We start from the raw sequence: 25,342 nt of genomic DNA, 5'->3' as shown, positions 1-25,342 counted from the left end.
CAAAAGGCATTTGAGATTGTGTGGCTGATAAAGCCTCTCCTGCACCTCGCTAAATGTTGTTTGATCCTCTTCGTCACCTTGCAGGGCTTTATTACGTAGGGAGTGTCAACGTCAATGTTAATTGGTGAGGGTAACTCCTGCCCATCCTGGAGAAGGGAAGAGGAAATCAGGAGTAGAGACCAGGGGAGTGCCCCTGGATTACCGGGGAAAAAGATGGGTCCAGGAGGGTGAGTGTCAGAGGTCAGGTGTGAGGGTGACTGTCAGAGGTCAGGTGTGAAAGGGCACTGGAAATTCCATGGGAGAGCTTACAGTGGATGTCTTCATCATGCGGTCTTGGAAGTCTCTAGTGTTATATGCAACTTGTGTGTGTCTGTATTTATGGGTATTTTTCCAGCAAGTATATCCATGTCATTTTCAGGAGTCCATGTCCCCCAAAATGGTTAAGGTTCTGATGCTAATATGTGATCTAGGCAAGACCCAAAGGGCTTGAGGGCAGGTGCAGAGGCCACCGACATTCGTAAGAGACAATGATTTACGTAGGCACTTACCAGGCGTAACAACTTCGGGAAACATTCTCTGATGGCCCTGTCCAAAACCAAAAATAGAGAAGAGGTGGTTGATAGTTCAAGGTTGCAATGCTTCCTTTGAGTTAAAACAGTAATACCATAAACAGAGATCAGTGTGTTCTGGCCAATCCAGCAGCACCCTTTGCCCACCTCTGCTCCTGATTTTAAGGGTTTTCAGTCCACTTGCCTGTTGAGCACTGAGCATCTGTCATCTTACTGTCTGAAAGGCACTGTCTCCTCACCTCTCTCAGTACCTTCACTTTAATATTCCTTCCCTCCCTCCCTTCCTTTCTTTCGCCTAGGTAGCTCCCACCCAGACTACTCGGACTCCCTTCTCCAGTGCCACAGGGACCAGCATTTCAAACCCCTGCTGCAGGGCTTCCTTCTCCTCCCTCCCTTCCTCCAGGGCCCCACTGAAGGCTGTGGGGAGAAGAGGGGATGGAGTGGGAGCCCGGGGCTCTGCTACCTCACTGGGGGTCCAGCACTCTGGCAAGACCCGGACACCCCCCAGGGATGGCCCAGGATGCTGGGCCAGCGAGGTGAGTGAGGTGGGGCTCAGGGAGGGAGATGGAGGGGATGAAGACAGAAAGGGAGTGAAGGTAGGAAGGGAGAGATGAGAGAGACATAGGGGCACAGAGACAGGGGAGAGAGAGACAACAAAGGGAAGGGAAAGAAGCTCTCCCGTGGTCAGGATCAGGGAAGAAGAGAGAAGAAAGGGGAAACGGCACACTTATTGCGGCTCTTCACCTGCCCCAGAATCGCCCAGACACACCAGGTAGGAATGGAAAATATGCACATGTTGGGCTGGGGGCCCACTGGATGCTGGCTGAAACTTTGGCACCTGTGTGAGCTCAGCCAGACTTGGGCATGGGAAACCGAGCAGCCATGGGGGCAGATCTTCCTCAGAAGGAGGAAAGGGTCAGGTCCCAGCTCAGTATGGGGCTGAGGATCCGTGGCCCCCTCTGATGATCACCGTCTTCTCTCCCGATGACCCCTGCACCTCTCTGAGTTGGTTCTTTATCTGAGGAATCATACCTGTCTCAGGCTGCCCAGGGCTCCTGTGAAGGACCAGGCGGGATGATGTGACGTGTGCAGGGAGGGATGGGAAGTGCCCCTGAGAGGCCTGTCCTTCGGTCTCCTCTACCACCTCTGCCCTCTGCCTTCCACTCCTGCCTCAGGAAGCCCTCTGATCACTGGCGGGGGCCCACGTCTGGCCCCTTGACTCAGGGAGCCCTGCTTTTTCCCAAGGAGGGTCCAGCTCCTGGCACTGGGCCAGCAGAATGGATGTCATGACAGCAGCCACCCATGGCCTCAGCCCTCAGCATGGCACAGGAAAGCCCCCATGGCAACCTGGCGGAGGAGGGGCGATCCCTTTGGAGGAAGGGGAAGAGGGCCCCTCTCAGAACGGGGGAGGCAAACCCCATCTCAGCACGAAGAAGGAAGGCTTCTCTCAGCAAGAGGCCCTGGACTGGAGGACCCTTCTCAGTCCAGGGCGCCAGCATCTGGATCAAGGATGGTCGCTCCTGGTCCTGGTGAGGAGGAGAAGCCCTGCTTCCTGGGGCACACTTTTGGGAGGCCTTGCTGGAATAGAGCTGGGCGCAGAGAGCTGGAAACAGACCCCAGAGCGCCTGCAGAGGTGAGCAGGTCAGGGGAAGGAAACTCCTCACCGGTGATAGGCACAGAGAAAGCAGAAGGTGGGGCCTGTGATCCTCCCAGAAGACCAGGGCTGCCACCTTTGGCAAAGGGGCACTGTCACAGATAGTCTAGGCTCCCATGGGTGAAGGTCACCAAGAAGGGTGACAGGGTGTTCACACTGACCTTACATAGGTGGACTGGTCTGGGAAAGTGTCACACAATGGGTTCCCTTGCAGCCACAGCTCTTCAAGCTTCAGCCCTTGCATCTTGTTCAACTCCCACACAGACGTCAGCTGAGAAATATGGGGCAGAAGTGGGAAAAGGAATCCCAGGGAAAGAGGGACATCCAGATCCCTGCACCCCCAGACTCCTCCCTCCCACACAGGTACCTTCACCTGCCTCCTGTCATCACTCTGATGGCCACTAACATGCCCCAACCCCCACTCTCAACCCAAGTTTGACCTGGCTCCCTCTTCTCACCTCATTTTTGGAGAGGTTCAGGATCTTGACCGTGGGGGCCATCTGTATAATGTCAGACAGGCCATCCAGCTGGTACAGTTTGTTGCTGCTCAAGTTCAAGGACAACAGCTTTGGGGCAAGAAGAGGTAGAGTGAAGGTTACTATCTAGGACCTTGGAGACAAATCTGCCCTCCATCCCATCTCTTCCACCCCCTACCCTAATACCAGCACTGGGCCTACAGCCTTACCTCAGGGAAATACCTTTCGATGACCTGCAGGGTGGCAGCCATGCAGCTTCTTCGATTCAGAAATATATCAATATCATAGCCCACCAAGTCTTCAGGAAGGAGAGGGGAGGGAATAGGATGGCTGAGTGGGGTGTGGGGCCAGTACCAGCCCCTCCCCACGTTACCATCCCTAAGTCTCCCTCCAGGAAGACCCCTCTGCCCTCGCACGCCCTAGAATTACTGCTGTCAGCCATATCTGGGTCAACGTAGAGCCTCTGCAGGTCAAGAGCTTGCTGGGAGACATCAAATCGTTTGCTCAAGGTCAGCTGCGGAGAGAGAGATGGAGAGAGCCGCTCTGAGGCTGTGGTGGTGGCAGGGAAATCGGGGGCAAGGGGGACGGGGGTCTGGAGGAAGGAGAGGTGGGTCTGAGCGCTGGCACACTACTCGCCGTGAGTCTCCATTACCTTTAGCTGCTCCATTTCTTCTGGCTTCAACTTATCCCGCACAGAGTAGGGAACAGAGGAGGGGCTGACAAAGACAGGTATCTGCAGGAAGAAGAGGTGGGGTAAGCACCAGGAACTCTAGTTCCAAAGAAGACAACCAGCCCCTGGCCTGTACTCCTTCCTCAGGATGAGGTACACGTAACGCCCTCGACACACACCTTTCGGCTCTCCTCGTCACGAATCTTGTAGCTGACATCCATCAATGCAGAGGCAGTGCTAGCTTCCTGGACAAAGAATTGAGCCCCATTTTGCATAAAGTGTAACTACAGGGATTGAATGCAACAGCAATAGAATCAGAAGCCAACAGACCCTGCTAAACCAGGTCTCTCTCTCTCCCCCTTCCCTGTGCCCATGCGTCTGGCTTCGGCATTCTTTCTTACGTCCACTGCAGTGAAAGGGACACTGCAATGGCTCTGGATTGAGTTCATTAGCCATGTTTTGTCATACTTTATCCCATAAGGAATCTAAGGATGAAAAGAAGGCATGGGAGAGAGGACAGACAACAGGGAATTTAGGCTGCAGGAGGAACCTTTTCCTCTTCTTTTCCGGCCTTCTACTGAGCTTGAAAGGGCTTGTAAAGAAGGGACCACTGGCATGATTTCTTATGGGTGTGCGTAATATGGATTTCCTAAATACTCTTTCTCTCCAGTCAAACTCTCTTCCACATAATCAAGGTGTCAGAGATGATGTTCCTTTTATAAATTTCCAGGAGATCCTACCCAGCGCACACACTGCTTGCCCCTCAGACAAGGTCTCCAGAGGCTCGACCCTCCATCTCCCACACTCAGCTTGCCAAGCTGAGACCTCCAATGTGGAGTTGCTCCATATCCTTGGCAGTAGTTTCCATCTTTGCTTTGAGACAGGCTCCTCCGTTCTCCTCACGGTCAGCCTGCTCCCTGTACATTGCTTCTCTGAACCTGCCCTTAGATGAACAAGACTGTTAACTCCTGGTAATAAAAAGGACAGATTACAAACTGTCCCCAGTGAAAGAAACCAGCATCTCTACATGAGACCAACACAGCTCCCCCTGCCTTTTCTCTCCTGCACATTCCGTACATTTTACAGGATACTCACTGTGACCCTGAACCAGCTCCCTGGGGTTCCATCTTGTGTGTTCTCCCCCTTTCTCGCTCCAGAGGTTTTCTCTTTCTCTACACAGTAGTATGCATGTGGCCTTCACTGTGCTATCTCACTCCTCTCTTGTTGCCTCGGATGGTACAGGGAGAGCTGCAGGGGGGATGTGGAGAGAAGGACGGTGAGTGGCCATAAGTGCTAAGAAAGTCTTCTGTACACCCTCGTCTCTTTGACACCAGCACTACAATTAGGATTGCTCAACCATTATTTCACTCCTAGCATGCTTCAGTTTTGCAGTGAGAGAAGAAAAACAGGTCCACGGAGCGTGAGAGAGGTGCATAGTCCCAGGGGCTGCTGTGTACAAACCCTGCTGCCTGGCCACTTACTGTCTTACTTCGGGGTCCTCCTGGACATCCCTCTTCACCACGTTTCCATCATCCTCCTGGAGGTGTGAGGGCTGAGGCTCACACCCATCGTGTTCATGATGAGGGCTCCTCTCGCCAGAATTACCTGGGAAAGAACTCCAACCTTTCTTTCTTCCTTGAGGTGGTCTACCACCATCACTGTATTCTGAAAAGAGGAGCAAAAATACAAGTTTGCAGACACATCTGTGGTCCACTTACCACGTACCATGTCTTAGGCTAACAGCATGGTAGGGCAGGCCAAGTGCCAACGTGGCCTAAGGGACCAGTCCCACAAGCCTCAGAAAGGACACTCTTCTGCCTGCCCAGAGAGGACAGCCTTATCCGACAGATGGCACTATCAGGGGAAGAATCGAGGAGGAGCAGGATGAGGAAGAGGAGGACAAGGAGGACAAAGAGGGAGGAGGGAGGAGAGGACAACTGCGCTGAAACTTTTAAAACAGTGGTGCAGGACTGATAAAGAACCGAGGTGTATGCGTCCATGGGTTAGACTGGACACCAGTCATATAGATACCAGGAAGGCACCCGAATCTTGCCTTCTCTCAGGACTTTCCAGCAACCACACCAATACCTCTCTCGTGCTTCCCAAATCCAATGAGCCGCCATACCGATTCCACTAAGAACCAGCGAGCTAGCTGGACTTCCTTTGCCAGTGCACTTGGAGCTTTAATGTCAGGTGGCACTGAGGTAACAGCCTCCTGAACTGTCTCCCTCCCTCCAGCCTTGCCCTGAACAATACTCTGTTGGAAAGAGCCAGAGTGAGCTCTCTATTGGGCCAGCCTGAAATGCCTTTCAGCTCAGCAGGCAACTCTTCCTAACTTCAGCCCTTCTATAATAAGGGTGTGAATGATAACCTGGAATGATGTTTCAACCACCATTTCCAAGTGTCTAGGGATTCTTCTTTTTGCATTCTATAACTGGTTTCTAATTTGATTCCATGGTGGCCAGGGAGCGCTCTGTGAGATTTCAATTCTTCACTTTTTCATTTATATTTATTTATTTTATATTTAATTTTTTTTTTTTTTTTTTGCGGTACGCGGGCCTCTCACAGTTGTGGCCTCTCCCATTGTGGAGCACATGATCCGGATGTGCAGGCTCAGCAGCCATGGTTCACGGGCCCAGCCGGTCCACGGCATGTGGAATCTTCCCAGACTGGGGCATGAACCCGTGTCCCCTGCATCCGCAGGCGGATTCTCAACCACTGGGCCACCAGCGAAGCCCCTATTTTTATATTTTTTAATATATTTATTTCTTTATTTATGGCTGCGTTGGGTCTTCATTGCTGCACACGGGCTTTCTCTACTTGCGGCTAGTGGGGGCTACTCTTTGTTGCGGTGCCTGGGCTTCTTGTTGCGGCGGCTTCTCTTGTTGCGGAACATGGGCTCTAGGCGCACAGGCTTCAGTAGTTGCGGCACGCAGCCTCAGTAGTTGTGGCTCGAGGGCTCTAGAGCACAGGCTCAGTAGTTCTGGCGCACGGGCTTATTTGCTCCGCGGCATGTGGGATCTTCCTGACGTTGGCTCAAAACTGTGTCCCCTGCATTGGCAGGCGGATTCTGAACCACTGCACCACCAGGGAAGTCCCTCAATTCATTTAGAATTTATTGAGGTTTTTCTGATTGTCGAGGAGATGGTCTAACTTGGTGAATGTTACAGAGACCCTCCGGGAAAATCCTGTACTCTGCTGTTGGTGGGCGGACTGTTCTCTTTATGTCATGTATATCTTGTTAGTTTACTGTGTTATTCAGGTCTCCTGTATCCTTGCTGATTTTCTCCCTAGTAATTCTGTCACTTGCTAAGAGGGAGGTGGGTGTGGAAGGCCCCCACTATAATTATAGATCTGGCTCTTTCTCCTTTCAGCTCCATCAGTTTTTGCTTCATGTACTTTGAGGCTCCTTTGTTTGGTGCGTACACATTTAGGATCTTTATGTCTCCCTGGTGTCCTGATCTTTCATCATTCTGTAAGGCCTCTCTTTGGTTCTTGTTCATTTTCTTTACTCTGACATCTACTGTACTGGATACTGAAGCCACAGTCACGCTTAGAAAGTGTCCTGGTTATATCTCACCTTGTCTTCACTCCTAGGAGTTGTGTTGCTGTTCACCCCTCCGCCCACAAATTCTCCCCTCCAACATATCTAATTCACCATGCGAAGAGATGTGGAAGCCTTTTGGCATGTGCAGAAATAAGATAGTGTCAATTCTCTCTCCTTCTGGGGGCTTTTCCAGTTATGAAGTTCTGGAGATGAAAAGAGGGAGGCTGGGATGCAGATAAGGAATTGGACTGACAGTTCCTGTCACATGGTACACACACAGTATACATTAATAAATGAATGAGAAGCAGGATAGAAACTACACATATGCCCTTTTAGTCTTTTTATACACATCTGAATGTTTCAAAGTAAGTTAAGATCACACTTTACCTGGTTTTTTACAATAGACTTTGAGGAAACTTTTCACTTCTGTTTTTAAAATATATATTTTCCATTGAGGGGAAAAAGAAAAATGTGTAGAAAATGGAGAGCGATGCCACCTGGTGACCAGAGTCAGAACTGCAGGTGTAAAAGTCTGAACTGGGGCCTTGGCAAAGGATGGGGGATGGAAGGGACTGTGGTGTTGGTGGGGAGGGGAATGAATTTCATCCTAAAAGCAAGATTTCTAGACTTCACACTGGCAGCGATCCTTCTGTATTCATGCCCATGCTGGGATCTTCAAGCCCTGGGACTGGAAATCTGGCCCCTAAGTGAACTGAGTAGAAAGCTGCATGAGTTAGTGTATGAATAATTGGTGTAAAGAAATTTGAGGCAAAGGGATGTATACAAATACACACACATACAAAAAACTGTCAAATCAATTCTTTTGATCTGCTTCTGAAGCCATGAATATATGAATAGCGTATTGGTAATCAGTTTGCAATCTTTTGTATTTTCAACATTTTATTCAATGTTTCCATTCTGGAAACAGCATAGAAATGCAAAGTTATAAAATAAAAACATCGTCTATCTTCAACAATCCACACTCAGTGATTTATTACCAAAGAAATCTGTTTAGTGTCTAAGTCAATAAATGTATTTCTGCACTATTATTTTGTGACTTGGCTGCTGATATACCTGTTTAACAAAACTTTATCTCAGTACTTTGTTAGGGCACCAATGAATACTTCTCTTTGTTTAACACGTATGGAAAAATATAGACATGCGTTTTAAGAAACCAAAATTACATTGCCACACCCATCTGTCCCTACCTTTTGCCCACCATAATACAAAGAGAGTTTCTCTTCACTTATAGGTGCCTACTCTCCAGATTTTTCTCTGTATGTAATGCACTAACATATTTAATCACCCTCATACACCCATGTTCATATATATTCTTTTGCAGTAAAAGGGTCATCATATTTTACTTTGTACATCATGACAACCCTGTTTGCTTAATATGATTCATTTCCTATTAATTTATTTAGTTTGGTTTCTTTTCAAGTGGTTTTTCTGTGCATCCGCTCTTGATATCATTGACCTAACTCTACTGTTTAAGAATATTTTGTACATTGAAGAGATAAACCTACGTCTGAATACAATATCCCCCAGATTTTCCACACCTTTTGTGACTTTTGTAATGCAGAGGATATCTAATCCTTTTTAATGAGTTTTAGTGTTTTTATTTCACTTCACGTTGTTTTAGAGAGAACAACTGAATAATAATGCCTTCTGAGATGTCGAATGTCAGTTCATAGGATAAAATGTAACTCCAGGTTACTTTGTGTAACTCCAGATTATGAATCCTGGAGCAGCAATTGGTAAGGTTGTTTCTAGGTCACGTTACTTAACTTTTAAGTTCTGTTCCCTGAAATGAATTCAGCAAGGTAGCAGGGTAAAAGATTAATATACAGAAATCTGTTGCATTTCATTACACTAATAATGAAATATCAGAAAGGAAAGTAAACAAATAATCCCATTTAAAATCCCATCAAAAAATGAAATACCTAAAAATAAACTTAACCAAGACGTGAAAGACCTATATGATGAAAACTATAGAACATTGATAAAAGAAATGGAAGGTGATTCAGAGACATGGAAAGGTGTCCCATGCTCTTAGACTGGAAGACTTAATATTGTTAAAATGGCCATACTACCCAAAGCAATCGACAGACTTAATGTAATCCCTATCAAAATACCTGTTACATTTTTCATAAAACTAGAACTAATAATCCAAAAATCTATATGGAACCACAAAAGACCCAGAATTGCCAAAGCAATCCTGAGGAAAAGAACAGAGCTGGAGGCATAACCCTCCCAGACTTCAGGTCATACTACAAAACTATAGTAATCAAAACAGCATGGTACTGGTACAAAAAAAGACATATAGATCAATGGATAGAACAGATAGCCTAGGAATAAACCCACCCACCTACGGTGAAGTAATCTTCAATAAAGGAGGCAAGAATATACAATGGAGAAAAGACTGTCTCTCCAACAAGTGATGCTGGGAAAGCTGGACAGCTCCATGTAAATCAATGAAATCAGAACACTCCCTCACACCATATACAAAAATAAACTTGAAATGATTTAAAGACCTAAATATAAGACGTGACACCATAAAACTCCTAGAAGAGAACATAGTTGAAACACTCTCTGACATAAATCGTAGCAATATTTTCTTAGATCAGGGCCCCAAGGCAAAATAAATTAAAGCAAAAATAAACAAATGGGACCTAATTAAACTTAAAATCATTTGCACAGTCAAGGAAGCAATCAACAAATGAAAAGACAACTTATGGAATGGGAGAAAAATGTTTGCAAGTGATGTGACTGACAAGGGGTTAATATCCAAAAATATACAACTCCATATCAAAATATAAACAACTCAAGCAAAAAATGGGCAGAAGATCTAAATAGATATTTTTCCAAAGGAGACATAAAGACGGCCAACAGGCACATGAAAAGATGCTCAACATCACTAATTACTAGAGAAATGCAAATCAAAACCTCACATGAGTCAGAATGGTTATCATCGAAAAGTCTGCAAATAATAAATGCTGGAGAGGGTGCGGAGAAAAGGGAACCTCCTACACTGTTGGTTCGAATGTAAATTGGTGCAGCCACGTGGAGAGCAGTATGGAGGTTTCTTAAATAGCTAAACACAGAGCTGCCATAGGATCCAGCAATCCCACTCCTGGGTATATATCCAGAAAGAAATGAAAACTCATACACACACACACACACACACACACACACACACACACACACTGGACTATTACTCAGCCATTTGCAGCAACATAGTTGGACTTAGAGAATATTATACTTACTGAAGTAAGTCAGACAGAGAAAGACAAATATTATATGATATCACTTATATGTGGAATCTAAAAAATAATACAAATGAATCTATATACAAAACAGAAACAGTCTCACAGACATAGAAAACAAACTTATGGTTACCAAAGGGGAGAAGGAGGTGGGAGGGACAAATTAGGAGTATGAGACTGACAGATACAAGCTACTATACATAAAATAGATAAGTAACAAGGATTTATGGTAAAGTACGGGGAACTGTATTCAATAACTTTTAATAACATATAATGGGAAATAATCTGATATCCGAATCACTTTGCTGTGCACCTGAAACTAACACAATATTGTAAATCAACTGTACTTCAATTTTAAAAAATACACACAAAAAATTCTGATTCTGATCATTTATAAGTACCTATTGGTCTTGAAAAGAGTTTAGGATTAAATGAGATAAAATGTAAAACCCCTTTCATATAGTAGTTGTGTACATGTTAATATCCTACCATTCAGGTTCTCTTTCCAAAGGGCAACAGCTTGTGCTGCCTTCTGGGTCCAGTTCAGCACCTCAAGAATCAGCTAGTCATTGTGGCCCCCACACCCAGTCCTCTTGGCCCACAGAGTAGGATTTCATCCCTACCATCATCTTCATGTCCAATGGGGAGCATGACACAGCCCAGATTCCACATCAGGCGAGGTTTCCACTATCAGTCTTTTAAGCCCTGGAATTCTATCATCTAAAACAGGAGGCTGCTGCTTGATCTGTGTAGAGGGCAAAGTGTAGACATATGACCCTGGAAAATTTACACATTCCGTGAGTCTGAGGTTGGCCCTCTGTAAAATGGGACTAAGGGCGCCTACTTCTAGACTTGTAAGAAGAAAAGGAGAAAACCTCAAAGAATGTCTGGCAGGCAATAGGACTTTGAGATATATTACTCCTGGCCCACCTTGCCTCCTCTGTCCTATAAAATAGATTTGAAACAGCATCTGGAAATGTAGCAGCAAGAAGTGAACTTTGGTGCCATCTCATCATTTCCTTTTTCCTCATGCTTTCTTGTCTCCTTTTTTTCATTCTAGTTTGACCAGAGGCAATTTCTTATTGAGCCCCAGGAAGAAGGATTAGCACAGAAGAGCAAAGAACAGGAACAGGTCAGCTAGACAGAAGTCATCAAACGTATGTCCAGTTCCAGAGCCATCAACTGACCACAGGACCTGGGTTGAGTCTCTTCCCCTGTGTCGGCCTGAGTCCTAACATAGAAGTACACTCAATATAGAAACAGGGGTTAGGGGTGGGGCCTTTTTGGTCAGAAGACCAGGATTTGATACTGGGAACCATTACTGGCTGGTTGACTTATCTTGAGCAAGTAATTCATCTAATATGTGTGCTATAATTGTTGCTATCTTTTATTACTATTTTGGGTTTATTCTTTCAGTTTTATGAGTATTATTATTTTTCTTACCACCCAGCCAAGTGTGAATGGTAGGAGTGGTGATTAGCACAAAGTTAGGGACGAACCCTACTGAGGCTGGAGAATATAGGAAGTGAAGACAGAGAATGGAGGTGAAGTAAGGAGACAAGCCCTGGACTCTCTCTGGATGCCAGGCCCTGTGCCCACCCTTTCATGACCCAGGGAAGGTTTTAACCCGACAGCACTCCTGGCTCTCAGCTGCAGACAGTGGTGACCTGGGGGCTGCCAGGGAGGTGCCCAGATGAAGGACTATACCCTTATTAGCTCCCTCCCCACTGAAGACCACCCGAGCTGCCTCTCCATTGCCATCTCCCTGCTCTTGGCTTCTGGGTACCAGAAAAGGTACCCCGTGGAAACTTCCAGAACTGACCCTTGAAGGGCTTTCTCCTCATACAAAAGACACTCTACCTTCCTCAGTCCTCAAAGGTTGTCCTGCACAACTTACATTCCCACCAACAGGGAAAGAGGGTTATGACCCAGCAAACCCACTACTGGGCATATACCCTGAGAAAACCATAATTCAAAAAGAGGTAGCACAATGTTCACTGCAACACTATTTACAATAGCCAGGACATGGAAGCAACCAACGTGGCCACTGACAAATGAATGGATAAAGAAGATGTGACACATATATACAATGGAATATTTACTCAGCCATAAAAAGAAATGAAATTGAGTTATTTGTAGTGAGGTGGATGGACCTAGAGTCTCTCATACAGAGTGAAGTAAGTCAGAAAGAGAAAAACAAATACCGTATGCTAACACATGTACATGGAATCTAAAAACCAAAAACGTTCTGAAGAACCTAGGGGCAGGACAGGAATAAACACGCAGACGTATAGAATGCACTTGAGGACAAGGGGAAGGGAAGGGTAAGCTGGGACGAAGTGCGAGAGTGGCATGGACTTATATACACTACCAAATGTAAAACAGACAGCTAGTGGGAAGCAGCCGCATAGCACAGGGAGATCAGCTCGGTGCTTGGTGACCACCTAGAGGGGTGGGTTAGGGAGGGTGGGAGGGAGACTCAAGAGGGAGGCATTATGGGGATGTATATACACATATACCGGATTCACTTTGTTATACAGCAGAAACTAACAAAACGATGTAAAGCAATTATACTCCAATAAAGATGTTAAAAAAAAAAAGCAGTCAAGAAACAATAGTGCAGAGTCCTAGCACTGCTCTGTGATGTTGGTGCCTCCGAGTGACCTTCTAAGCGCACAAGCTTGGGCTTTACCTACACCCACCCCACTCTAATGTGTTAATTTTATGTGCTTTCCCCCCCCCCCGATAGCACATGAAATTTAACACATAACAAATTAACACATAAGGATGAAATAAGTCCTCCCCAAAACCACAGTCCTGGGCATGGTGTAGAAAGTAGTGTTAAGAGCCTAAGCAGTGGGTACAGGTAAGCGCTGTTGACTTCCGTTTCAGGCAGGTCTAAAGGAAATTAAACCAAATCTAATGAGTTGTAGTTTTTATTTTCAGAGGAAAAGGGTAGAGTGATTACTGTGGGCCACACACTTGAGAAGGGTAACTCATTTAAGAGAGGTAACTCTATAGATTACGTACTGTTACAGAACTTTACAGATGCGAACACTTAAGTCCAGAGGTATTAAATCAATCACCTGACTAAGAGGTCACGGATATTGCAGATGGCAACACCAGGAGTGGCCCACAGGTCGTCTGGCTTCAGACTCTGTTCTGCTCACCCACCAGGTTCCTCACCAGAAGGTAACATTGGGTTCAGCCTTACTAATTCACAAAATCTGGCAAATCAGCCCCACTTACTGAAAAGTTGAGATCTTGAGAGAGCTCTTTGGGATGCCATGCTAATTAGACCCAAATTTGAGTCTATTTCATGGCCTCTATTTAAGGTTTGTGTATAGATATAAACGTATCTCTAATATGTGAAATCTGTGTATATGAGTGGTTTATGAATTGCTTGATGATAGCTGAAAACATTTCCTTCTTTTAAATAAACACTGAAAAGAAGGTATCATAAAGTTTAGTCACCATACTCCCCGTGCCTGAATTACAACAATTACAAATGAGTGGAATCTGAATTCATTAGATTTTACAGTGCATATTCCGTCTGTGTCTCCACAGAAAGAACAGAGAAAGGAGGACAATATATATCGTAGGGTTTTTTTTTTATTGCAAATCCAGAAACACCTATTTTGCTGATTTGTGTGGGAAACTGCAGGATCATCAGTATGTCCAAATAAGTGTGATCTGATCTTTCTGGTTTGCTGGCCTCGGTAAACGATGCTCTACATTGTTCAGATTATTTTGCTAGGTTCCTGCAATGTGGCATGGCTGCATAAATAAGCTGAAGAAAATGCAACAGATCAAATTTTCCACTGTGGTTACAGTTGAGGTATTAAGAAAAGACAAGAGACTCTGTGGTTCTAGGCCTACTGAAAAATGTCCTAGTTTGGTGTAAAGAATTGTAAGAGAAGACAGTTATTCGTGCAGGTCACTGTGTCTCATGTAACTGTGGAGAATTATTTGTGGGACACATAAATTCAGGAGACAAAAAAGGAGGCATATCTTTATTTAAAATAGAGCCTATTATGAAACTTTACGCTGGATTTAGGAAACATCTCCATGTAGTCATAGGATGGAATCTGATACCAAGACCTGATATAGTTGTTATAATTAGATACAGATGAGCAGATCAACAGTGCAAGATGCAGAACAATTTTATCGAGCCTATCTATGCTCACCTGATGGTGATTGGGGTCAACTTTTTTGACCAAAAGTCCAATTCTGGCCTCTTCATTATCCCTCTTAAGTCAGATTTTGCTCCTGTCAGACCTGATAACTCAAATTAATCATTCTTTCTCTGAGATGATGATCTGGAGTTCCTCAGGACCTTTTGAAAACATTTAGCTACATCAGTGGGGCCCTGTCACCATGCTCTACTATATATCACGGGGGCGGGGAAGAAACTCTATGGTTAAAGATCTGTGTATCTGGGGTCCAGTTTAGGCATTACATTTATCAGACACTGTGTTTAGGCAGCATGATAAACCATTTCTCTTGCATGTGATTTGGCAGGATTTCACGGGAACAAATTTTCCTTCTTTTATCTTTTTTGTTTTGAGGTGGCCACTTTGGGAGTTGGTGCCAGTGGTTTTAGGAGGAGGAGTGGCTTTATCTAACACAGAGAATTGGGAAAGGGGAGCAACAGAACAGTTGTGATGCTGTTTACCTAAAGGTAAATACTCAAATTCTTCTTGTTCTAACACACATATGTACAACTAAACTAGATGTCGTATGTGACTTTACTTTCAGAAAGCAAAGTTGACTTACCTAGCAACAGTACACAGGAGATAGCGTCAGATGGGGCTGTATCATTATGGAAACTGCATTCAGAACCTCTTTTTCTTTGTTTCTTTGTGAAATTCGTTAAGATATATGGAAGTAAGTTTATTGTCAGTTTTTTTTTTTTTAACATCTTTATTAGAGCACAATTGTTTTAAAATGGTGTGCCACCCTCCGCCCTAAAACAAAGTGAACCAGCCACACATACACACACGTTCCCATATCTCCTCCCTCTTGTGTCTCCCTCCCTGCCACTCTCCCTATCCCACCCCTCCAGGAGGTCACAAAGCATGGAGCTGATATCCCTGTTCTGTGTGGCTGCTTCCCACTAGCTATTTTACATTTGGTAGTGTATATATGTCCATGCCACTCTCTCACTTTGTCACAGCTTACCCTTACCCCTTCCCATATCTTCAAGGCCATTCTCTAGTAGGTCTGTGTTTTTATTCCCGTCTTACCCCTACGTCCTTCATGACCTTTTTTTCCCTTAGATTCCATATATATGTGTTAGCATACGTGACCCTGGGTACATGGCAAATCTCTGGTGCCTAACCTCCTCATCTGTCAAATCAAAGTCCTGGGTTAGATCACCGGTAGCAAACTAGCTGCCCACAGACTGCTCCTCTTTTGGCCTGCAGAGTCTTATGTGTGTTTTCTTTCTTTTTTGGCTGTGTTGGGTCTTCATTGCTGTGCACGGGCTTTCTCTAGTTGCAGCGAGCGGGGGCTATTTTTCATTGTAGTGCACAGGCTTCTCACTGCGGTGACTTCTCTTGCTGCGGAGCACGGGCTCTAGAGCGCAGGCTCAACAGTTGTGGCTCACGGGCTTAATTACTCCGTGGCATGTGGGATCTTCCCAGACCAGGGATTGAACCCATGTCCCTGGCATTGGCAGGTGGATTCTTAACCACTGCACCACCAGGGAAGTCCTCATGTGTGTTTTTAAACTCAGTTGTTGCCCATTTTCTAATGTTGGGAAATTTCACATAAAAATACAATTATTTAGCTTCTTCTGAGAAGCAAGAAGGTCTGGCCACAAGGGGCCCCTGTGACCACATGGCAGCACTGGGAGTGGACATGCGGGCAGTTGCCTCCCCAGCAAGGGCTCGTGCGGGCTCCCGGGTGCTTCACTCAGCCCCACTGCCCGTCTGAGTAGGCATCTGAGTCTGTGCCCTCAAGGCTGATACCTCTAAAGCTGTATTCTCTTGTATCCTGAGAGCGAAGGGAAAATCTCTGGAGCATAACGGGGCATGTAGCAGCACACTGACACCAGGACTCCCAGCAGGAGCCTCAGGCCAGCCACGCTCACCTTCTATCCAAAGCCCACCACCTTTCCAGTCACTCCTCTTTCTCTTCCCCGTCGCTACAGGCCCCAACACCCCTCCCTCAGTTGTGAACTCCAAAGACAATGCTGCATCTGATTCAATGCAGACCCCCACCACTACCAAATACAGAAGAGATGATCGACATATTCCATTAAAATATGATAAATGCTTGGTTAAGAAATGCTTCAGGTGTGTTTAGTTTCCTCCATTTAAAGGCTCCCAGAAGGCTGGCATATGATATGGCTACTGTGCAGACTATACCTACACCTACTATATAGGGCTGGGTGACTTGCACGAGGGATCCCACTGAACCCTCCCAAGCAGCCTATGAACTTGATAATCTAGTTCACCTTTTGTGAATTTAGAAACTGAAACTCAGAAATTTCCAGCTCACCCAAAGTCAAACAGTCAGCAAGCAGAAGGGTCAGGATGCAAACCCCAATCTCCAAGACCTATTTCTGTGTGCCCACCCCCCATGCAAGTGGCACAAAAAAGAGGCTGTTGCCAAAAGATTAAAAAACCTACTTTGTTTTCAACTTCATCCGAACACCTTTTTCTAAAACCCAAACACAAAGCCCCATTATTAAGCGTGTGTAGGGCTTCCCTGGTGGTGCAGTGGTTGAGAGTCCGCGCCCTGGTCCGGGAAGACCCCACATGCCACGAAGCGGCTGGGCCCATGAGCCATGGCTGCTGAGCCTGCACGTCTGGAGCCTGTGCTCCGCAACGGGAGAGGCCACAACAGTGACAGGCCCGCGTACCGCAAAAAAAAAAAAAAAAAAATAGAGTGTGCAGGCCTCAGGAGGGGAATGGCCATACTCTGAACAAGCACCACACTCCTGCCGGCCACTCAGTTAAGTTGTCTGAACCTTGAGGTCCATGGATACAATGTTACAAAAGCACCAGAGACCCATGCTTCCAGCAAAGCGGCCACTAGAGCCACGGTCACTCCCTCCTGTTACAAAATATCTAGAATAAGTAAGTAGTCATGATAGACCCAAAGTAGTAAACTATCATTGCAAGGTATTTTACTACTCTGAAAAGCTGGGCAGGTGTTTGACAGATGCCAGAAACCCCTGGATAAAAAGGAGCCTTGAAGGGCACACGTCAGTAGACAAGGTGGCCACAGAGAAAATCTCCAAGGGATAAAGACAGGCTTGTCCGTCTCACCACAGCTCTGGCTGAGGAAGTCTCACCAGCAGGCTCTCAAACAGATTAAGGATTGGTCTCTACACTGCCTGATGGCCAGAAAACCCAAGCCACAAAATTTCCTTCACGTACCCTGTGCTGGCAGCACAGCAGGGGCCCTCCCAAGTCCTCTCAGGAAGCACTCGGCCCTAATCAAGAGATCAGGGAAGCCTCAGATTTGATCAAACATGAGTCCACAAGCAGATACAGGATACAAAATAAATAAGAAAGTATTTCACGAACAAGGAACAAGAGGCTATCAAGAATAGCCAGATTTTGGGACTTCCCTGGAGGCCCAGTGGTTAGGACTCCACGCTTCCACTGCAGGGGGCATGGGTTCGATCCCTGGTCGGGGAACTAAGATCCTGCAAGCTGCATGGCGCGGCCAAAACAAACAAACAAACAAATAAGCAAAAAACAGATTTTGAAGAGATGAAGAAATTAAAAATAATGAGTGGGGGAGGGAGGGGCTTCTTCATTACAAAAAAAAAGCAAGCTAATATATGTAGAGGATACGACAGATTTAGAAAATCACCGTTTTGCAACCACCAATGCAATAACTGATAAGGCAATGACCATCAATGAATGCTACAGCCATAGGGTAAAAGGATATTCAGGACGTCTCGAACTGTCACTTCCCAGATGATTATAAATTTCAGAGGGAACCAGTCCCCTCACAGTAGAACGTGGCGTCAGCCCCCTGTTGTGATGCAGGTTCCAGACACATCACCTGCATCACGTTCTGCCAAAGGACTGAATGTTTCAGACACAATCAGACAACCACTGGAGGACAGCTGTAGGGTACTCTACAAAACAACTGTCCTGGGCTCTTCAAAAATGTCAGTGTCATAAAAGAAAACAAACCAAAAATGCAGGGGACAGGAACCGTTCTCGATAAAGAGACTAAAGAGACAATAATGAATGCAATGTGTGATATGTGATTATAATTCAATTTAAAAATATAAAATAATGAAAGAGCCACAAACTGAAATGACTTGGAGATATTTTAATATAAACTAGATATTAGCCAATTTTATTAGCAACATTACATTTCTTGGGTGGATGACCATATCATGGGAATGACAGAGAAGGTCCCTTTGCACTTACTTTCAAATGGTTCAGAAGTAACATAGAGAAAACACAAATCTCACAAAATATTTACCCTTAGTTACCTATGAGTAGAGTACAGAGGGATTCATCAAACTGTTCTTTCCACTCTTTTGTAGGTTTCAAATTTTTCAAAATGGAAAATATTCAATGGACTGGATTAAAGAGTAGCTTCCTAACAGCTTACAAGACAGACTGGAAGAGAGGTCTAATGAAGCTACCCAGAACGCAGAAGAGTCAAAACAACAGAAAACATAAAAGAGGTTCAAAGACTAAGAAGACAAAATGAGAAGCTCCAGCCCAGGATTTCCCAGTCTTGGCACCGTGGGCATTTTGGGCCGGAGAACTCCTCCTGCAGGGGCTGCTCTGTGCTCTGCAGGGTGCCCTGCAACCCCCCCGGCCTCCACCCACAAGATGCCAGCAGCACTCCCGGCCCAACCAAGTGTGACAACCGAAAACATCTCAGGACAGTGCTAAATGTTCCCCGGGGGGCAAACTCGGCCCAAGTGGAGGACCTCTGCAGTGGAGGTCCTCACCTAGCTGGAGTTCCAGAAGAGAAGAGAGAGAACAGGGAAAGGCAGCATCTGAAGAGACAAAGGCTGACCAGTTCCCAGAACTTATTAGACACAATATGTACTCAGATCCATATCAAGCAGGATAAATGAAAATAAATCCACACTTTGACATATCACAGTGAAACACCAAAACCAAAATATCCCAAAAACATCCAGAGAGAAAAGACAAAATCCTCAAAACCAGTCTTCTCAAAAGCAACAGTAGAAGCCAAAAGGTAGCAAATATCACTGAGAGAAACAGTATTGAGAGAACACATCTGTCAACTGAATTATATATCCAATATAACTATCTTTCAAAACAAGGGCAACACAATAAATACAAACCTGACTTTGCCACCAACAAACTTCTAGAAGGAACTTCTTAATGATGTACTTTAGGAAGGAAATGGAGGGAGAGCAAAGGTCTAAGATATGAGAAGGAACAGTAAGCAAATAAATGGTAAATACAGTGACAAGCAGAAAGGGAATTAAAGCTCACGTTTATACTTGTTCACAAATATAGCACTTCCTCCTCTATGGTTAGACACCAGTAAAAGACATACTATCAATTCAATCATATGACTTCAAAATGATAATTAGAGTCATCATCTTACAACCGCCACTTTAATAACTCCCTCAAACAGGCAGGGCTGTGCTACTGCTTCAGAAAGGCTAAGGGACTTGCCTGGGGTCTCAGCACCAGAGCTGGAACCCCTTTCTTTACACAATGACTCCCCCAGGCTCCTCCTCTCCTGCACCAAGCAGCCCTCCTGAAGAACAAGCAGGGCCCAGACTGGGGACTCTAGTGCGTTTCAAGCACCCAGCCAAGCCCCTCACAGATCCCACAAGTTGTCCTGCACCCTCGACCTGGAAGGCCCTTTTCTTCCCTGCAAAGTCAAATGTCAAGCTTCAACCCCTCCAGCCACACCAAGCCAAGTGTCACCTCCTGCTACAATTCCAGCTGCATTTAAGATCGGGCGATGCCTCGCAGCTTAGTGCTCAACTGGAGTTTTTCATGCTGCCATGGTGTCCTCTCTGCCCTGGAGAGACTATAAGGCCCTTGGAGATAAAAATCACGTCTCTAATTCTTTTTTCCTTTTTCTTTCCATCTCTCACACAGCCAGAATAGTGCTGGGTCAAGTTAGCATTTGGAAAATTGCTTGCTGACTGGTTTTCTTTCCCAGATGTCACTCCCAAGATTTTATGAAGCCCTAGGCCAACAGAAATGTATTTCCAAAGCAAAGGAAACTTGAAAGAGATAAAAGACAAATTACAGAGACAATAAGACACCTCTGAAGACTTCACTCTCTTTTCTCTGGAGGTCAGCCAGGGTAATTTGAATTTTAGAAGCATGGATTTTAGATACTCAACTGTATTATTGCACATCGGTTTTAAAAACATACGTATAACCAATTTAGCTAAACAAAGACTAGTTAAGATACAAATTGAATTTGGCTTACACATTAAGATCATCCTCTTGGGTAGATTTTAAAAAATGAGAGAAAATGAGTACCTTGCCAGTTCCAGGAGGCCCTGCCAACAAGACAGCTCTTCCAGCAATTTTCTTGCTTTTGATTAATTCCACTATCACACCACATGCCTAGATACCACAATAGAAAGAAATAATAAATCAATATTAAAATGTTTCACAGGAGGAAAAATTCCAGTGTCTGGTCCACACAACTCAGACTCATCGAGTGCCAGGACACCACAGGCGCTGTTCTAGGCGCCAGAGGCAGTAGAGGGCCATGGAGCTCATGTCTTAGTGGAGGAGACATACAAACACAGAATCTCTACTATGAAGAAAAAAGGGCAACAAAAGAGCAAGTGGCTGGGGGCAGAGGTTACTCTATAATAAAGAGTGATCTGGGAAGGCCTCTTTGACATTATATTTGATATACGAAGCTGCAGGCAGGGCAGGAGTCAGTGTTCCAAGCAAAGGAAACAATAAATTCAAAATACAGGAATGAGCTTGGCATGTCCAAGGGACAGAAAAGCTGTGCTGACCAGAGTTCAGAAAACAAGCAGACCGGGAAGATGAGGTTGTAGAGGCAGGAGGGGCAGCACTCAGAACAGAATCTTCCAGTCCATAGTAAAGTTTGGATTTTATTCTACATGTAATGGGAAGCCAGTGAAAAAGCCTTAGGCCACATGTCATGTTCTGAAAATTTGTTTTTAAAGTATCTTGATGGCTGCTATGTGGAGAACGGACAGGAGGGGTACAAATGGGAGCAGTGGCATATACTCCAGGGGCCCACACACCTCAAAATTGGAAACAAGACTGTGTGTATATGTTCAAATGTGCATTCTTCCAGGGAGGGCTCACAGCTTTCATCACATTCCCAAATTAACCCACTAAGGGCTAAGAATCAATGACATATTCTACTAGTTGGCCATCAGTTAACTATCCCAGAATGCTGTAAGCAAATGCTGCACGTGAGGTTTAACCTACAGCATCCTAAGATCCAAGGAATGCCTTTCAAATCCTCAAGATTAAATTACTTGTTTGTTCGTATATTTTAAATATTCGGAGTATTAAGCCATTTACAGCATCTATATTATATATAGACAGGTATGGACATTATATACATACAGCATGTATTTCGCATGAACCCTTGAAGTTAGGGGCGCCCAACCTCCACGCAGGCGAAAATCAGCGTATAACTATACAGTCAGCCCTCCATATCTGTGGTTCAGCAGCCCTGGATTCAACCAACTGGGGGTCATGTAGCACCCTAATACGTATTGATTGAAAGAAATCTGCGAATAAGTGGACCCATGCAGTTCAAACCCATGTTGTTCAAGAGTTGACTGCGTATTGATACGTGTGTGTATATATGTTCAAATATTCCATAAATAGGTTCCTGGTTTTATGTATTTTATAATATTTAACTCTAAAGGAGTAAGGCTGAGAAAGTCACACTCCTTAAACACCCAATCTCAAGGTTTCTCACACCGATCTAAAAACCGAAAGCACAACTATCTCCAAGGTGCACCGTCCTTGCCTCAGGGCAGGCCCATAGCTCCTCTACCTGGGTGGTACCTTGTGGACAGGGTCTTGTGAGCACATCTTATCTCCTCTCCCACTTTCCCCATGGACTGTGGAGACATACCTTGGTCCCACACTTAGACAACCCCTCAAAAACGTGGGTTCAAGGAATGCATGTGGATGTGCCCTATTCCATTTCTGGCTCAGCTGGAAAAGCACAGTGCACTTAACAGCCTAGAAGATATTCTTCAGACGCTGCATTTCTAAAAAGACAAAAGAGCCATTATGGTCTTTCCACAGTAACCTCTGATGTCATAATCCTCAGCACTGGAACTCTTTGGGCAACTCAAAAGAGGTAGAAGAGCCTTTGCCAACCTTGGCTACGTACTCTTATTCACACACTTCCCCTTGCATTTAATCTTCTTCCATTTAGGCTCCTTCTCTCCAGTGAGACATGTCCAGTGAATTCCAAAATTTAAAAAGTATGAACTGGAAGGGCCTTTAAGAGATAACCTAGTCTAACTCTCATTTTTCAGATGAGGACATTAAACATCAAGGAGGCTGCTGATGTGACCAGACTCAGACAAGGACCTGGTAGCAGAGGTGGGATGACTAATAATTCAGTACGTAAATTCTGAGTCCCTATAATGAGTCAAGTTCTGGGTATATGATACTACCCGGTCTCTATCCTTGGGAAGCTCATATTCGTACGGAGGTACACAGCGTCAGAGTCAAGAGTATGGATTCTGGAGTCAGATAGACTTAGGTTTAAATCCTGGCTCTACCAATTACCAGCTGAGTACCCTTAGATCCATAACCTAACCTCTAGGAACCACCGTTTCCTCATCTGAAAACAGAGTTCATAGCATAGTGGCACAAAGGCTAATGGGTTTATGGTAAAGTATGCTAATGTCTATAACTTACTTTGAAATGCAAAAGTAGATTGTTAGATGGATAAATGAATAGACAGAAGACAAAGCAACAGACTAAAATGTTACTTGTAGAATTCAGGAACACAGGTACGCACTACACAAGTCTTTCAACTTTTTGGTATGTCTGAAAAGTGTCATAACAAAGTGAAGGAGGGACAGGTATAAGGGTGGTGGTGAACAATAAGACAATGGAAACGGAGCTGCTTAGCACAGTGCTCGGCACATGAAAAGCACTCAACAATGTCAGCTACTTGCAGAGACAGGCCCTCAGAGAGCAGAAGCTGGATAAAGAGAAATTTCAAAGTCACCTTGGCCCTGTCACTATTTCCTCTCTGGAAACCTGATGTTCCAAATGGAAACCAGAGGCTTCTCTTTGGCCCTTTCTATTAGCACAATCAGGCTAGGAGGCAAGAGCCTTTTCCAGGAGTTCTGTAGCTGCCGAGCCACCGCAGGGGCAAAATGGGCTGACGTTAGGGCTGAAGGGGGCCCGAGGGGGGCGGTCCTACCACAGAGCGCGCTGCTTCAGGAGTCAGGGGCACACAGGCACAAACTCCAGCATTACTATTACTAAACTGGGTGGCAAGCGGATGGGTGAAGTGACCTCTCCCACCCTCAATGTTTTCATCAAAAAAAAAACACACACACACACACACACACACACAAAGAGCCTGAACAGTTTTGTGATGATAATGCGGCCGAAGGCAATTGGCACCAGCATCACTTAGCAGAAGTGGGCTTAACTGGAATGTTCAGAAAGGCCTCTGTACCTGCCACCTGCTCAGGCGGATCACCTCCTGATCATAAAAGTCCCAGAGCCTCCCACTGCGCTCACAGCAACTCAAACGCCGTGCCCGGGCCCGCAGAGCCCCGCAGGAACTGATCCCCGAAGTCTAATAACGGCCCTTCTGTTCAGCGGTTTAAACGTCTGTGTCTGAAACGCGAGCTCCCGGAGAGCAGGGACCTGGCCCATCGACTCCCCGCCGACCCCCGTGCCGCGCGGACGGCCTGGCCCCGAGCGGCGGTCAGTCAGGACTCGTGGCCAGAAGCGAGGCCGCGGGGTCGTCGCCGCGCCCCGGGACGTCCTCCCCACGCCCCACCCCCAGGTCCGCGCCGCCTGGGCCCACCTGAGCCCCGTCCCCGCCTCGGTCTCCCCCCTCAGTTCAGTCCCCATGACTCAGCCCCCGCCCCGCCGCCACACCTCGCGCGCGTTCTCCTGGCCCACGAGCCCCGAGGCCGCCTGCTTGGCCAGGCCGCTCTCGTCCAGCCCCAGCCCCTTCACGTGGCTGTGGGAGGCGATGCGCTGCGTCTTGGTGGTGCTCTTCACCTCCTCGATCTTCAACCTGCGCACCTGAAGCCCGAGCGCCCGCTCAGCCCTAGCAGCGCGCAGCCGGTTACCACGCGGCCGTTACCAGGCGGCTGGTCCGGCCCCGCCTCAGTCAGCTCCCCATTGGCCGCAGGGGGAACGCCTCAGCGCCCCATTGGCTCCTGGCTTTGCCCGTCGCGGCTGCCGGGAAGGCTCCGCCCACCAGCTTCCGGCTGTGTCCCGAGGTTGGCTTCCCAGCGGCCGGCGCTTCCTGCCCGCGTGGGCCCGAAAGGGCCGCTGCGCCCCAGTGAGGGCCTGTGTTCCGCTCTTCACGGCGCCTTCGCGTCCGTGACAGCATTCGAATGGATACCCTTTTGCGGAGCTCAAGTTCGACCTCGGTGTTGGAGATGAAGAGACAGGTTTAGAACTTAAGCTTCGATTTGTGCCCACTAATCAGTTTTCTGACTCCCACGCCTTTCATCTCCCTGGGGAGGCTGTGCTCAGCATCCGCCTTGGGATCGTCCTCCTCTTCTCCTCGCCTCCACCTCTCCCTTTACTTAGATTAAGTTGGCTGTGGATGACGTTTAGTGTAATTCCTAATGCAGATAAAGATGCGGGCTAAAAGAGGCCCAATAACTTATGAAGAACGCACAGCAAGTAATCAGAAGAGTTGGAACTCCACCTGAGGACTTCAGGCTTTGCAGCCGGTGTAAACCTCATCCCATCTCACGACCTCAGATGAGACAATTAGCCAGTGGCTGTGTCCTGTCCGGTTCCATGATGATATTAACACTCCTCCAAAAAGTGTACTCTTCCCATCCACCCAGTCATTCCACAAACATTTGTTAGCACCTCCTGTGAGCCAGACACTACAATGTGCTAGGATGCACACATAAAATACAAAATCTCCAGCCTTGAGAAGCTCAGTCCTTAGTTGGGAAACTTGCAACATGAGGTGTGCCAAAGCAGGTACCCCCACG

At 46.2% G+C, this 25,342-nt stretch overlaps 1 protein-coding gene across 1 annotated transcript in view; it reads right to left on the bottom strand.

Annotated features, from left to right (window-relative positions):
* Nucleotides 1-24,465, bottom strand: part of LOC113616471 (nuclear RNA export factor 2-like) — a 29,313-nt gene extending 4,848 nt beyond the window's left edge. Inside the window, 14 exon segments of the mRNA XM_027099812.1 lie at nt 78-146; nt 549-585; nt 2,385-2,494; nt 2,682-2,789; nt 2,909-2,997; nt 3,144-3,213; nt 3,352-3,432; nt 3,549-3,653; nt 3,771-3,854; nt 4,465-4,514; nt 4,517-4,617; nt 4,851-5,034; nt 20,652-20,738; nt 24,258-24,465. Coding sequence (XP_026955613.1) covers nt 78-146; nt 549-585; nt 2,385-2,494; nt 2,682-2,789; nt 2,909-2,997; nt 3,144-3,213; nt 3,352-3,432; nt 3,549-3,653; nt 3,771-3,854; nt 4,465-4,514; nt 4,517-4,617; nt 4,851-5,034; nt 20,652-20,736 — 1,173 coding nt within the window. The 5' untranslated portion in view covers nt 20,737-20,738; nt 24,258-24,465.
* Between the last annotated feature and the right edge of the window lie 877 nt (nt 24,466-25,342).

Source organism: Aethalodelphis obliquidens, unplaced genomic scaffold (genome assembly GCF_003676395.1).
Source record: "Aethalodelphis obliquidens isolate GAN/ISIS:26980383/991018 unplaced genomic scaffold, ASM367639v1 scaffold143, whole genome shotgun sequence".
NCBI classification, from domain to species: Eukaryota; Metazoa; Chordata; class Mammalia; order Artiodactyla; family Delphinidae; genus Aethalodelphis; species Aethalodelphis obliquidens.
Note: the sequence above shows the minus strand (reverse complement) of the source record. Positions and strands in the feature narration are given on the sequence as shown.